This window comes from Leptonychotes weddellii, chromosome 3, assembly GCF_054177405.1.
Source record: "Leptonychotes weddellii isolate Sample4059 chromosome 3, ASM5417740v2, whole genome shotgun sequence".
In the NCBI taxonomy this organism is placed as follows: domain Eukaryota; kingdom Metazoa; phylum Chordata; class Mammalia; order Carnivora; family Phocidae; genus Leptonychotes; species Leptonychotes weddellii.
Window position 1 is genome coordinate 172,641,845 of NC_138371.1, and position 15,457 is coordinate 172,657,301.

Consider the following 15,457-nt stretch of genomic DNA (forward strand, 5'->3'; position numbering starts at 1 on the left):
CCAGGAATCAAGGAAAGCAGGCAGACTGTAGGAGCCAGAAAAAGGCAAGGGATGGGCTTGGCAGCTTCCAGAAAGAACACAGACTTGCCAACACCTTGATTTTTGCCCAGTGAGACTTGTGATGTTTAGAACCGTGAGATAGTAAATGTGTGTTGTTTTAAGCCACTGAGTTTGTGGTAATTTGTTGCAGCAGCAACACAAAACTAATGAAGCTATATGGAATCAACTTCCCTGGCCCGGGGTGCGCCTCCCCGTCTGTGGTTGCTCTACTTGACTTTTTGTTGTTGCTGGTTTTGTCTACCAGGGTTCCAATGACGTGTATGCTGGTAATTCTTGACCTGTCTTACAGGTCCTATATATTCGATAGTTCTATATATATATATATTTTTTTTTTTCAAATTCTAAACTCTTTCCACCTTACTTTGTTTTGTGCAAAACCTGTTTCCCATTCTGAAACTTTTATTTTCATTTCAATGATTTTTTTCCTCCTCATCTTCCATGTTCTTTTAGCCAACATGGGCATTTCCTGGACTGTGAGTTTGTTGGAGATTTCTATGTGCATATGAGGGCTCTTCACCATTAGGGAGTTGATTTTTGCTGGCTCTTTGTGAAGCTGGCCCCTGTCAGGACCTGTCACTGTTTTCCTGGCTTCCCACACCCAGCCCCAGTGCGATCCCAGGGACTTTTGGCAGCCCGTACAGCTACTCTGGAGAACATGCATCTGTCTGCTTCTTTCACATGACTGAACAGGAGGTAAAAAAGGACAGACGTTATTTCCACAGTTGTGTCGATAGCAGAAGTCTCTTGTTTATTTCTGCCTTGCCGTCTAATTATTTCGTACAGGCAATAATGAAATTTACTTTTACTCTCCCAATAGAATTTGACACTTGATAACTCCCTTCTTGAAACATATGCTGCCCTTGGGTTATTTCCCTAATAATTTCCTTACTCTTTTGGCCACTTCTTTTTAAATTTCTTTGCAAATTACTCTATAATGTATCTCCCCAGTATAGATGTTCTTCAGTCCTCTGATACAGTCTTATTCTCTTTTCCTTCTTCTTATTCCTTTGGCGTTCTTAAATACTCCTATGTTGTCCCTTAGCATGTATGTGCTGATGGTTAAGTGTAAATCTTTAGCCCAAACCACTTAGCTCCAAGCTTATATACACCTCTATTTAACACCTCTTTCTTTACAACTTGGTGGAATCTCAGCCCGGACTGTAGGACTTGTCCCCAGCTTTCCTCCTATTTCAGTGAGTGTGATGACTGTGTCCCCGGTTGTTTCAGGCAGAATTTGGGGTGTCATTCTTGACTGGTCCCTCTGACTCAGTACATCAGTCTCAAACTCTATCAGTTATTCCCCATGAACGTAACCTGAATTAATCTATCGCCCTTCGTGCCCATCTCACCATCCTGTTACAGATCCCCTTCATATCTCTCCTCTTGGCTGGTTTCCTTGGCCCCCATTCTTGTCTGGTAGACACAGAGTGACATTTCTAAAGCAGAATAATCATTTCTCTCCACTGCTCACAGCCCAGCAGGGGCCTCCAAAGGCCCTTCGTATGGTTCAGCCCCCACAGCCCCGCCTGGCTGCCCGTGCTCCCTCCTGACCCCCCTGCTCTGCCCCAACGACAGAATCAAACCTGTCATAACTGTGGATCTCCATGCCAAGCAGCACTTGTTTTATATAAGAAATTACTGCGGCTTGAACTGGTTGATATAATCTGCCTTTTAAAAAAGCATTATCAGTATCTTATCCCCTAAAACTATTTCCAGCAGCTGTGTGATGATAAGATTAAAAAATCAAGAGAAGCAATGCAGCAGTGAAATTTGGTAAAAACCAGCTCACTAATTTTATAGATGTACGTATGGTGTAAAGAAATAGGAAATCAACTTAAGGTATTGAAGAAAAGTTTAGTCAATAAACATCTCCAGCCAGAATGTAAGCAAGCAGTTTTGGAAACGTGCGCTTTCCTTTACCTTGCGAGTACATACTACCTCTGTGATGATGTTCCATCTCACACAGTTCCAGCAACCAGCTCATAAAATGCTTTTAAGAATAAATTAATAAATAATACGAAGCTTTGGAAACACAATGGGATGTTTGTGGGCAACTGCGTAGGACACCCCCACTTTGAATTTGTTTATGTTTAAAGTTGAGGTAGTTAGTTCATTGACTGTTCAGTCCACCATTGGCCAGCCATCATTTCAGGCCCTGGGAAATAGCAGGGGACCGGACTTCGGGGGTGCCCAGACCCGGAGAGGTCCGAATCTCAGACGTGTGCTGTTTGGAAGGGAGAAAAGGCGCGCCTGGGTCAGAGCATCCGGCCGGTGTCCTCACGAGCACGGGAGCGGCCCTCTTTCCTCATCAATTGTGTTTTACAGTAATAACAACACGATAAATCATTCTTCCTCATATTTTGGTCACTCTGCATTTAAAAGTGCCTTGAGCACATGATCTCCTTTAAACAAATGTCAAACGACGGATGATGAGCTTGCCTCTGTGACGTGTTACTGAGGGAGACCTTTCCTCCAGGGACTGTCCCCTTGCAGTGTGGCCCCGGGGGGCTTTCATCCAAGCCCAGTTTCCTCACAGACCTTCTTGGGAACAGCAGAGCCAGGTGATCAGGCCTGCCGAATCCTGGGGGCCTCCCTCCCCGTAGGAGACAGAGGCACATCCTGGGAGCGCACAAGAAGAGGGACGAGAGCCTTCTGTCCACAGGCACCCGTGGCTCCTTTCATGGTCTCCCTCACAGCTGCCCACCCTCCACCTGTGGACTTGCTGACTTGGAGGACTGATGTAGGGGACGGAATTCAGATTCATAGTGTCCTTGGGTTCTTTACTTCTCTGAAGTGTCCTGAAAATATGGGGTTCTTGTCTTATACTCTCCCCTCAATCCTATTAGGAAAAAGTTCAGCTATGATGGGTTTGCCCTGGGGGAGCTAGCTGAAGCAGGCACGTTCCCTCAGCAGTTGTATTTATGAGTCTGAAAGCATCACCAACCACCACATCCTACGGTGCTACCCCCTTGCAAAAATCCATGGGGAAATTGCTCTTTAAACTCAGTCCAGGACAAGTTGTTTTGCTCTGAGCTTCTGGCATATTGCCCTGTGGACTCTGAGTTCTATTATTTCCCTTTTTGCTATGACCAAGGTGAAGCCTGGGGACATAGTGTGGTCCAGCATTACCAATTATAAGGGAACATTTTTTAGACTATAGTTTCATTTCACTATTCTCTCCCTATATTACCACTTCCCTAATCTTTTCACTTGGTTTATGCCATTTTATTTAGAACCCCCGCATTCTTAACCTAGCCTCAGGGTTCACAGTTTACTCCAGTATTTTTACACAATGGTGAGAAATCCAGTGAATTTAACGCTGTGAATTCATGGGAGAGGAGTATATAACCTTCCTCACAGGTGTTTGTCCCAGAGCACGTGTTCAGCGCGGAGACTGGGTCCCCTCCTGCCCAACCATTTCTGTAACCACCAGCAGCTCTGTGTCCCCTTCCTCGGTCTCGTGCGCTCGGCGGCTCCCCCATCACTCCCCAAGGGCATCTGAGGGGTCACGGAGGAGAATTTGTGTGCTGACCAGTAACCACTTCAACTTGAATATCACAGACGAGTCCCGCCGAGTTCCTTGACCCTGTCCAGTAGAGATTGTGTCTTGGTCACTCCTTCGCTGCCTGCCCCTAAGCACTGTTCTGGTGCCTTCTGGGGAGGGGGCTTCTTCCCCTCCTTCCCCTCCTTCCCCCGTGCCCTGCGCTAAACTCTTCCCATCCTAACTCCCTCCTATCCAGGAACCAAAGGAAAACGAGAAAATCTCCGTCATTCAGAGACATTTGGTCCATTTGGTCCATTTGGTCCTATGCAGACCAGGCTTTCTGGTGAACATGGCTGAAACGCACACAAGACTGGAAGAAAACACAGACATTTCTTAGGACGTGCTTGCCCTCGGGTTCCCGAGGGGCGCGGGGGGTCATGTGCGAACCACGGCTGAAATACCAGTGGAGAGTCCTGATTGGTCTCCTTTGCCTCTTTTTGTTGAAGATGAAATTCCCTAAGTTTCAGACTCGGGTTTAGCCTCTGAGCAGAGGTGAAAAACTGCTCTTCTCACAAGCCTTCTCTCTGTGTCACAGGAGCATACACGTTCGTTCCGTGGCTGCTGAGCTTTAAAAGAGGAAGGGCCCTGGAGGAGAAGGAAAATAAAATACTGGTGAAAGAAACCGGTTACTTCTTTATATACGGTCAGGTAGGTTCCCCACCCACCTGCTCCCTCTGCCCCGGGTCTCCCTGCCATGCTCCCTTCTGACCAGCATCTTTGTTTGTTCCTCAGGTTTTATACACCGATAACACCTTTGCCATGGGACATCTAATACAGAGGAAAAAAGTCCACGTCTTTGGGGACGAATTGAGTCTGGTGACTTTGTTCCGATGTATTCAAAATATGCCTGAAACACTACCCAATAATTCCTGTTATTCAGCTGGTAAATAACAGTTCTGTATAAATAGAAAGACATTCCTCAATATACTGTGTGGTGTTTATTCTCTGGAAGGATGAGTTAGTTCGTTTGAGTCGAAACGGATAAAATCATTACTAATAGTTTTATTGCTCTTCGGTAGATAATACTGTGTAAGAACACAGGGAATGATTGCCATGTGCCAGGCATCCTTGTCTGCACCTGACCTGGGCTCCTTCGTATGATCCCCCCTGTTTAAGGGAGGCAGCATCTGAGACACAGAGAGGTAGCGCACCTTGTTCCAGATGGCACAGCTTCCAAGTTCCAGAACTTGGATTAAACCAACCGGTCTGACCCCAGAGTGTGAGCCCCCAAAGCTTTTTTTCTTTGTGTTTTTGTTTTACGTGCTGCTGAAGACATGCCCTTGACCGGATCGAGGGTCCGGTCAGGTTGCCCAGAGGCTTTCTCCCCTCTCCTTCAGGTGACGTCTGGTGCACATTTGACTTTGAGATGGAAACGAGCAGGAGCAAGGCTCCTTCGGCTCAGGGTCAGTGAAGATGCGGAGAGAAAAGAAAGAGAAAGGGAGGGCTTTGTTCACTTCAGCTCTTTGGGCTATAATTGCCAACATAGTCTTTATTTTATTTTGAGGGTAAATTCATCAAAGCTGCTATTAGGGGGGGAAAAAACCCATATTTGCCTCTAACACATTTATTCCTCTCTGGTGACTTTGACAAATCCATTGAGAACCCTGAGGAATGTCTTCAGTTCCAGACAGTTCCCTGAAACACAGGCATGGGGCCTGGCCGCCTCCTCTGAAACCCTAAGTTTCGAAGGCATTTGCTACCAAGTGCACAATCACTCAATCAGGAAGGAAGGAAAATCGGAGACGATTGTCACTGTGGACCCGCGGCCATAAACAGCTGTAAGGGGATAATGAGGAAGTGTGTTGAATTGAAACTCCCTCATTTTCATAAAGAGATGTTCCCCTGCGCCCAGCAATAGCCAGTATCCTGGCGTTGCAGAAAACCCACAGAACGGCGTGGCCACCCCCGTCTGGACTGAGTCCAGACTCAGCGGTACTTACAGGGGCCGTGCTGGTCATTGCCCGTCCGTGCTCACGCTCTCGGCCACACTTCCCAGGGGCCTCGCCTTTTAAGACTAATTCACTAGACCTGAAATCTGTGTTTCAGTGCCGTAGCTTAGTGTTAGGTATGAGAACCGTTCTCCAGGACATTCCAGGTTTGCGATTCTCATCTGTTCTAGCGCCAATCTGCTTAAAACCATTAAAAGCTACCTATTAGTACATAAGAGCATGCAGTGCTCCCGTACATAATAACCTGGAAGAAAATGCAAATGGTCCATTTGAGGAGTCCAGCATAACACCAAGCACCGCCCTTACACAAAGCTGGGCCTTACTCACTATTTCACTAACAAATCGAGTGTCTGTTGTAGAGGTTACAGCTGGTTGCTGTAATCTGGAAGAATTGAAATAGCCAAAAACTCAGTGTTAAGAGTTTCAAACAGACCCTACTTGAAAATCGTCGGTTCACACTGACTTTATTTTGAGAGTTAGTATTACTTAATGCTCCGTGATCGATAACCTTTGTCAAAATATTAGATTCTCTTCATTCTTTATGATAACAACTGATTTATCCAACAAGTAAATTCCAGTCTATATTTTTTCATATAGTCATCAAATGCTTTGCTAATCCTAAAACGTGTGCACATTACCCTTCACGATACCTGAAACTGTTCTTTTGTTTGTTGTCTGTCTTAGTCCATTACAAAAAAAACAAGATCCTTGGAGACAGAATCTTTTGTCATTCTGATCACAGCCCTGTGCGTATCTAGAAAGGTGTCTGGTACATCGTAAGTTTCGATAAATAAAGACTGACTGGCTGTTGCCTGAGGCGATCTGGGTGCTTTCGGCTTGATGATGGATGTTAACATACATAATATAGTCGTGTAAATACATTTTCACGGCATCTTCACAAAAATGCAACTACTTTTTAAATTGGTTGAAAGTATTAACAGCTTCGATGTTATTTTGTTAGTTTCTTTGCTTCTTCTCCCCTGATTGTCCTTTCTTTCCCTTCATGTTTGTCTTTGAAATGGGGTCCCTACTGATGTACCGAGTGTAGTTCCTGAATTGTATTCTGTGTTCCTGAATCACAGAACACATCATTGTAAATTAGGCACATAAAGATTTATTGGTCAGTTTTGAGAAGCTAAGTATTTTATTGCTTTTGATTACAAGGACAAATATGGTCATTTAAGGACTCATGGAAATATAGAAGGCTATAAAAAATAATCCAAATGACTCCTAACCCCATGGTCTGGACTCCAGAGAAAAACTATGTTAACAGATGGGCTTTGCTAATATGTGGTGTTTTGTTTTTTATTCTTAGTAATATACACATTTTAAACGCACATTTAAGTGTGTATTTATGCAGCGTCTATGTGGTAAATACATACTGCATAGTGTGTGTGTACTTTTTGTATTTCTATTTTGTATTTTTATTTAACATCCTTATTTTTTGTATTTCTATTTTTTATTTTATTTAACATCCTTATTTTTTTGTATTTCTATTTTGTATTTTTATTTAACATTTTAAACACTATTATAAACCATTTTGTTAATAAAATGAAGCAAAACCACTTTTAACCAGACAATACCCCAACAAGGGATGTGCTATGATTTACTTAACTTTTTTTTCTTCATTGGTTTCTGTTCAGAGTCTCCATTTTATAGACAGTAGGTGATAAATACATTTATATCTGTTGTGAATCTTTCTGCTCTTTTGCTTTAGCTTTTTGTTTTGTTTTGTTTTTAGGCTGGTAGAATAGTAACTGGACTAGAAGTCCGCTCATGTCACTTGAAGTGTGAATGCCTATGTTAACATTTTTCCAAAATAACATCGTTTTATTTAATGCACCCCCCCCACCCTGCCTCCCATATTGTACAACCACTTAAAGTCCCTGTAAATCATTGTTTTCCAGGCATCGCAAAGCTGGAAGAAGGAGATGAGATCCAGCTTGCAATACCACGTGAGGATGCTAAAATATCACGAGATGGGGACGGCACGTTTTTTGGTGCATTGAAGCTTCTGTGACCTACTTACACCTTGTTTGTGGCTGTGTTCCTTCCTTTCTCTGTACCTCTAAGGAGAAGATACTTAACTGGAAATACCAAAAGGAAGAAAAACAGTAGTTACCATAGCCTTTTCTGGGAGCTACTTGTTTTGATTTGCTGATACTAGACCAAAACAGGAAATTTAACAGACAACCACAGCCAAAGGGTGTCATGTGAATTACAAGAACTAGGGCCCGTTTAGGGAAAGCTAGAAGTAGGCTTCTCACTCTAATGCCATGTTGAACGACTTAGTCATGGCTTCTTGACCTGGACGGAGCACAGGTTGCAAGGGGACAAAAATCATTTCTTCCAAAATGGCATTCCATTATCGACTGCGGAACTAAGTGTCCGTGTCTGTCGGACATGAGGACATTCTTGGGGAATCTCAGGATCCAACCTTTCTCTTTATGTTAAGTATGCCCCTCTCCTTTTGCAGTTAGCATTGTGGAAAGTAAAACAAAAAAAAATTATAGAAATCTTGCATTTGACATATGAAAAAGTAATTAAAAGCTTACATTGAAATATATTAAGCAGTTGGACTTAAAATACAGGTACTATTTAAATTCTTCTGGTTTACTTCAAGTCTGCAGTTTTTATCTGTAATATTATATCACCTGATGGACCACCAGATATTTTTCACAGGAGGGAAGTCATTCTCTCGTGTGTCTATCCCTAACATGTATTTTTTCCTAGCTAATTTCAGTCACTTCAGAAACTTTACCGGGGGGTAATTCCGATTCTTACGCATATGAGCATGAAGTGAAAAAATAGCTCTAATTGTTCTTATGTAAAAATAAAATCTCCACTAGAAGTTAATGAATACATTTATAATGAATCTATTTGCCCTTTATTTCCTAGTCTTCTGTTTTAAACTGCTGCTATTATCCCAGCCTTTAAAACATACTCATGTTATTAGCTTTACAGAAGTTGAGGTTTCATTAAAGTTCCTGGCGTCCTGAAGGGTGTTCGGTGCCTTGTGCTTGTTACCTGGCTGAGAATATGCCAGAGACACCACCCTCCTTTCCATCTAATAGAGAATCGCATTCACAAATGCGTCTTTAGGACATCAATCTCCCTTGTTCTGCTTGTCTTTTTTTGTAAATGTCATTGGTTTAAAGAGTTTACTTTATTAAACAGTTTCCTTCTCTAGTTTAAACAGTAGGTGGAAAAAAATAGACCCTGGTCTATACTTATTTTCTCCAGTCCACATTGAAATGTGTTTAAGAATATGCTTTTCAAAACGAAACAAGAGATGATTTGTATTTTGTGTCTAAGATTAAACGTTGTTTAAAGCTCTGATGACCACAATTTTGGCTTTCTGGTTAAAATCAAATATATTTTGCAACTTACTGTGTTTTACAAAATTATAATTTAAAAGTATAGGCCGAGCAGGAGTCCTGATCTAGGAGGTGAGTCATAGTCCTAGTGTTGCTGCTAACTTGAATCACCAAATAAAAAAACTTCGTGCCTTCTGCCTGGCCTTTTGATTGAGTTTGGTTAACACCACTCATATTTTGGTTTCTCTCCACGTACCTAAATGCCATTTTAAAGATTCAGTGCGGGGGCGCCTGGATGGTATAACCAGTTGAGCCTCGGACTCGGTTTCGGCTCAGGTCATGATCTCGGGGTCATGAGATCGAGCCCCGCGTCTGGCTCTGTGCTCAGTGGGGAGTCTGCCTGAGACTCTCTCCCTCTCCCTCTGCCCGCCCCCCCACAGGCACGCTCTCTCTCCCTCTCTATAAAATAAATACATCTTTAAAAATAAGTAAGAATTCAGTGCATACTCGTAAAACATTATAAAGTAATATGTGTTAGGGTAGGAAACAAAGCATTTGCAATTGTGAATATCTTACATGTTTCAAAAAGAATTTGTTCACGTCGACACTATAGAGACAGATATAAAGTAAGGAATTCTTAGAGCATATGGGCCGAGAAGATCGTGCTCCAGATCGACAGGCCTGCACGCCAAGCCCCTGTGGTCTACAGCTGCCTCCCGGTTCCTCTTCCATGACTTAGCACAGTTTATCAGCAGATGATGCATTCCGCCACATAAAGTATTCCTAACGTTTATTTTGCTTTGAGTTTAAACCAGCGTTAAAATGTGAATCCCGTCTTCCTCGAGTGTGAAACTGAGGGAAGTCAGAGTGGTTCAGGAGGAGTTTATTTAGCAGTGAGGAAACGGGCGAAGAGGAGGTAACCCCGTGGTGGTGGGGTGGGGGTCTCCACGGGAGCACTGGTGGTCCAGCGTCCCTTTCCCTAGCTTTCTCCCAATTTGCTTTAGGAGAAATGATGTTACAGTGGGATTTCCTATAACAGATCGTTTCTAAGGTTAAGTGTAGGGGCCCAGACCCGAGGCGCTTGTCTTACATGCAAACTCAGGAAGGGTGCTGATAACTAAGTACTTGAGGGTGTTGACTTGCTCGCCTGTGCGGGACGGATGGACGAGCCAGCAAGCCCCCCGGCCAAGTGACAGGCAGCCCCACCAGGCCCCCGGAGAGATCGGCGCTCCTTCTCAGCCCTGTGCCGAGAGGGGGTCTTCCCAGCCTGGTTGGTTACGGGGCGCGCAGTATATCGTTAGAAGATCTTCGCGAATCCCCTTGTAACTTGAGCTACGAATCGGGCTTGTCTGTCCCGGGAGAGAGGTTGTAACCCGTGAGCCCCGCTCCGACGCGGGCAGCTGCTCCGTTCGCTTGGCTCCCGCGTGGCTTTACGGTTTTTGGCTCGGTTGCTAATATAAAAATCTAGGCCCATTACATGAAAACAGGGCATTTAAACTTTCTATGAACATTCTCTGGAAGTATCTGGGAAGACCTATGTACACATTTCTGTGGCATTGATACCTAGAAGTCGAATTGTCGTGACATAGGCTGTGCCTAGGTTCAACTTTAGCAAATACTGCCAGGAAGATCTCTGAATGATAAACTGCGGAAAATCGCGCAGAACCAGGCTACTGGAGGCGACAACCCCCTGGGCTAGTTCCTGTCCGCCCACTGCAGCCACGCGGGCGAGCGCTGGGCTGCAGACCCCACGTGACTCTCTGTCCACCTGTCATCGGTCTGGCCCCCCACGAGGATGCCGGCGATTATCAAATACACTCCACTGCTGATTATCTGTAATCGCTTTCACAAATCAGTTCTGTAACTTCGTATACATTGGATTAACTTTTACAAACTGATCATGGTTAAAAGGGAGTGGCCCAAGATCCTGGTCTTGCTGATATCCTTTGGGGTTCCTCGTCTTCCGTGGGTGATGCACGGGAGTGAGGGGCCCGTGCGAGGTCAGCGATGCCACACTGTGGCCAGACCAACTTTCAGGCTTGGTTTGAGGTCCTCACCTTCACCACCGTCCTTATTCAAGTCAACTAAGTCTTGTGTTGTTTTAAAAATGATGCAATGAAATTATGTTTAAGATCACTTAAAAATCAAGACAATCAAATAAAATCATATACGTATATTAATAATGTAGCACCAGTATGGATTTCTTGCTTATATAGATTTATTTTTACAATCTTATGCTGGTATGATCCTTACCAATACTTAGAACGATTTATTTAGAAGATAGCCTACCTTCTCTGCTCACATAATTTCATGCATGTGGAAAGTGTGGGGCAATTGTTCTTTTTTGTTGTTTAATCTTTTTTTTTTTTTTTAATGTCCTGCTGCAGTCACACACTGTTTTTAAAACTAATCACAAAGATGGGAACTAATGGGCTTTCAGGAAGGAGAGGGGAGCTGCATCTGATCCAGAAATGGTTGATACGATGCTTTGGATATTGAACTGTCCATTGAGACCACCCAGTGGTTACTTAACTTGTCATTTTAGAGGAATAAACAAAGGAGAACTACAATACAAAAACAGTGATACACCTCATATGCAACAGAACAATTTCCGTGTCTCACTTTTTCCCTCTACATAAAACTAGCAATTTTTTTCACAAATGCACACACACACACACACACACACACTGGAAAGCAGCCCTTGAAGATGGAGCTGCTTCTTGGCCGCTCCGGAGGCTCCTAATCTTGGTTTAATCCTCTGCTGCCCCGTCTTGAGATTTGTAATAATTTTTGAGCAAGGGGTTCTGCATTTTTGTTTTGCACTGGGCCCTGGAAATTAGGGAGTGGTCCTGCTTGAAGCTCTTGGAGAAGGAGTACAGGATGCTAAGTAAGGGCACATCTCTAGGGCTGTGCCCCTGGAGTTCACGTCCCTGTTGGGCTGTTCTCTGGGTGTATCGTTTGGGATTCGGGGATTGCAGTACCGCTGAACTCCCACAGCTGCTGGGAGAGATAAAGGAACATGTGAAAACACCTAGAATAGTGCCTGGCATATTATACGTGCAGAATGTTGTTGCTTGAAAGATACACACATACACACAGAGAGAAGGGATTGCAATTGGAATTCAAAAGAAGTAAAGAGACGTGCACTGTTTGGTTTTATTTTAGCAAAAGATCCGAAAGCTAAATTGGCAGGAAATTGAAGAAATCTGGTTTTGTCGTTTGGTTTTCAGATATCTTGAATAGACCAAAAATAAAAAGAGAAGAAAGAAAGAAATGAGAAAGAGAAAGCAGCCCCCACCGCCCCCAGGGTTGGGAACACCATGCCGGCCCTTCTTCAGGTCCCAGAAGGACACCTGCTTCTACCCCACGGTGCCCATGGGACAGAAAACGGTTCTGACTACATCCTGCCCTGGAGGTTAAGCATTTCCAGGATTTAGGGGACAGGTGGGGCAAGAGTGTCAGTGTGGGAGCCAAGGCTGCCCTAAATTTAACCCGATAGGAGTAAAGAACCAGGATCCAGGGGAGCAGGTGGGAGTGGCAAGAAAACGGGGTGGGGGGTTGATGAGAAGGAAAACGTCCACAGGAAAGAGTCTCCTGGGCCCTGGGGGTGCCCATACGAGCCCAGCTTGCAGGTGTGAGCAGGGACAAGGGGCGTAGACAAGGGGACTCTGCTCACACCCCCCTGCATCGCCCCGCACACGGCTCTCTCCAAACGCTGAGGGCCAGTTGGTCCTCGTTAAGAGGTCTCATCGGGGAGGGAGGCCCCGTTGGGGTCCGCGGTCACCAGCTGGAGCAGGAGTGAGTCACATGGGAATGAAAACAGCCACACTTTGATTTGCATTTCGGATACGTTTACTGCATCATACATGAGATTTGACTCCCTTGGAAGTTAAGACAAACTGATGGTTTTGTTAAGTGTAAACCTCTGAGCTGATAGGACTGCCAAATGAGAGTGCAAAAATCACAGCAAAAACGAACAGGATGTTTGCTGAACAGCATCGCTTGCTGAGGACTCCTCTCGGCCACCTTGGAGGCTGTCCTCCAGCCTCGGAGCAAACTCCCCCGGAGAAGGCAGCCTGCTTCCATGTCGCCCTCGGTGTATCCGTGTGTCCTGCGCTCGGGACACCTGCCTCACCACGTGTCCCGGGAGATGGGAAGGGCGCGCATGCGCACACCGACGCTCACCAGGCGCTCACCTGCACCCCTCGTGCAAGTCTGGGAAGCTGCAGGCGGTTTCATTTCCGAAACTGCAGACTGATTGGCATCCTGGCTGCTGGCTGATGTTGTCCCGGGGAGTGGGTCCCACAGCTGCTCAAGAAAGTAGAGCCCCCACCTCCGCATATGCGGTGAAAGAGACCCCGCACTTCCCAACGCAGCACCTGGGTGTGAAAAATACGGACGCTCCCAAGCAATGAAGCGTAAAGAGAGTAGACATTTCTATACAAGAGGGAAAAATAAAAAATAAAGACACCCCTCCCACACACACACACGAAATCCGAAAAAAAGGAGACTAAGAGAAAGAGGGAGGAAGGAAAAAAAAGAACGAAGAAACATTTTCAATATGCAAGGAGCTAGAGAATAAAATCAATCAATGGATAGAACTTACAGAATTTTTTTCTTTTTAAAAAAATTTTATTAAGGTACAAATTACATACTATAAAATTTACTCGTATAAAGTGCAAAATTCAATATTTTTTTTAAATGAATTTGAAAAGCTGTGCAGAAAGTTACAGAATTTAGTTAAAAACATTAGGAACTTGAGATTATATTTCCAGGAAGGAAGGGGAGGGGCTCCGAGGAAGATTAAAACAACAACAACAACCTTTTAAAGAAAATATGCGAACCATCCTTTTTTATTTTAGAGTAGGTTTAGGTTTACGAAAGTTTACAAAGGGAGCACAGAAGGTTCTAGATATGCCTCACCCAGGTTCCCGTACTCTTCATGTCCTGTTTCTTACATCTTCACAACCAAGAAAGGACCCCTACATATTACTATTCACTGAACTTCACACTTGACTAGGATTTCATTATGTTTCCACTGCTGTCCCTTTTATTTCCAGAATCCAGCCCAGGGCACGTCCTTGCCTTCAGGGCTCACGTCTCCTTTGCCTCCTCTGGTCCAAGTTTCTCAAATTTTCCTTGGTTTCATGGCCCGCGCAGTTTGGAGGAGTATTGGCCAGCTGTTTTGCAGGAGGTCCCTCAGTCTGGGTTTGTCTGATCTTTTTCTCAGGTCGGAATTGAGCTGATATGCGTTTGGGGGAAGAATCCCAAAGAGGTGGAGTATAAAATAAATCCTATAAAATCAGAAATACACGATCGTCTGGCCAGGTAGTGTTTGCCAAGCTCCCAAGGGACTACTTTTAAATTCACGTATTTCCAGGCGCCTGGGTGGCTCAGTCGTTAAGCGTCTGCCTTCGGCTCAGGTCATGATCCCAGAGTGCTGGGATCGAGTCCCACATCGGGCTCCCTGCTCGGCAAGAAGCCTGCTTCTCCCTCTCCCATTGCCCCTGCTTGTGTTACTGCTCTCGCTATCTCTCTCTCTGTCAAATAAATAAATAAAATCTTTAAAAAAAAATAAAAAAATAAATTCACATATTTCCTCTAGTATGAAACTATTAACTATACATGCTACATTTATTTGGAAACAAACCCACAAAATGTTCATTTTGGGCAATGAACCGCCCTGCCTTTGCCTTGCTGAGGTGTTATACCCAAGTGCAACCACTAGAGGGAAGCACAAGAACAACGAACGGAAGGGTCTGCATCAGACTCCAGTGTGATTTAACCTACTGAGCCACCCAGGCACTCCAGACTCCAGTGTGATCTAAAGAGAGAAGTATTAAGAATGATAAAACCAGAAGCTGGAAGAACGTTAAAAGACAAGCCAGACCCTGTTAGTGTTTCCTCAAATCATATTCAACTTTTTTAAAAAGATTTTATTTTATTTATTTGACAGAGAGAGAGACAGCGAGAGGGAACTCAAGCAGGGGGAGTGGGAGAGGGAGAAGCAGGCTTCCCGCCGAGCAGGGAGCCCGATGCGGGGCTCGATCCCAGGACCCTGGGACCATGACCGCAGCCGAAGGCAGACGCTTAATGACGGAGCCACCCAGGCGCCCCTCATATTCAACTTTTAAGGAAAAGATGCAGTATCACAACTTCGGCTCTGTTCCTGCATGATGGACATGATTCTTGCTGAGTTGTAGGAAATGGTTTGCAAACCTGGGAACTTTGGCAAAGGTATAGTCCCGGAAAGTCAGGGCAGAGGGAAAGAATAATGGCAGGGAGAGACGGGGGAGGGAGGCTGTAGGACAGACTCTCCTAAGTTGGCCCAGGCTTTGTAGAAATCTCTTCCCATCTCTGACTTCTTACTAGGAGATGGTTAGTGATATATTCTGATGCCGACACATTGCAGACAGCTCCCGTTAAATTTTTAAACTACTTATACATTCACTGCAGTAGGCCAGTTTGCACGCATTATCTCATTTTAATTAAAAAAATCAATAGACCATTTTTAGAGCAGTTTTAGAGTTACAGAAAATTCAGCAGAAAGCAGAGTTCCCATACACCCACCCAATCACCACCACCCT

General features: G+C 44.5%; 1 protein-coding gene across 1 annotated transcript in view; it reads left to right on the forward strand.

Annotated features, from left to right (window-relative positions):
* TNFSF13B (TNF superfamily member 13b) overlaps nucleotides 1–9,065 on the forward strand; it is a 31,931-nt gene extending 22,866 nt beyond the window's left edge. The window contains exons 4-6 of the mRNA XM_081815202.1: nucleotides 4,140–4,252; nucleotides 4,337–4,487; nucleotides 7,461–9,065. Coding sequence (XP_081671328.1) covers nucleotides 4,140–4,252; nucleotides 4,337–4,487; nucleotides 7,461–7,573 — 377 coding nt within the window. The 3' untranslated portion in view covers nucleotides 7,574–9,065. The remainder of the gene's footprint in view (nucleotides 1–4,139; nucleotides 4,253–4,336; nucleotides 4,488–7,460) is intronic.
* Nucleotides 9,066–15,457: the final 6,392 nt, after the last annotated feature.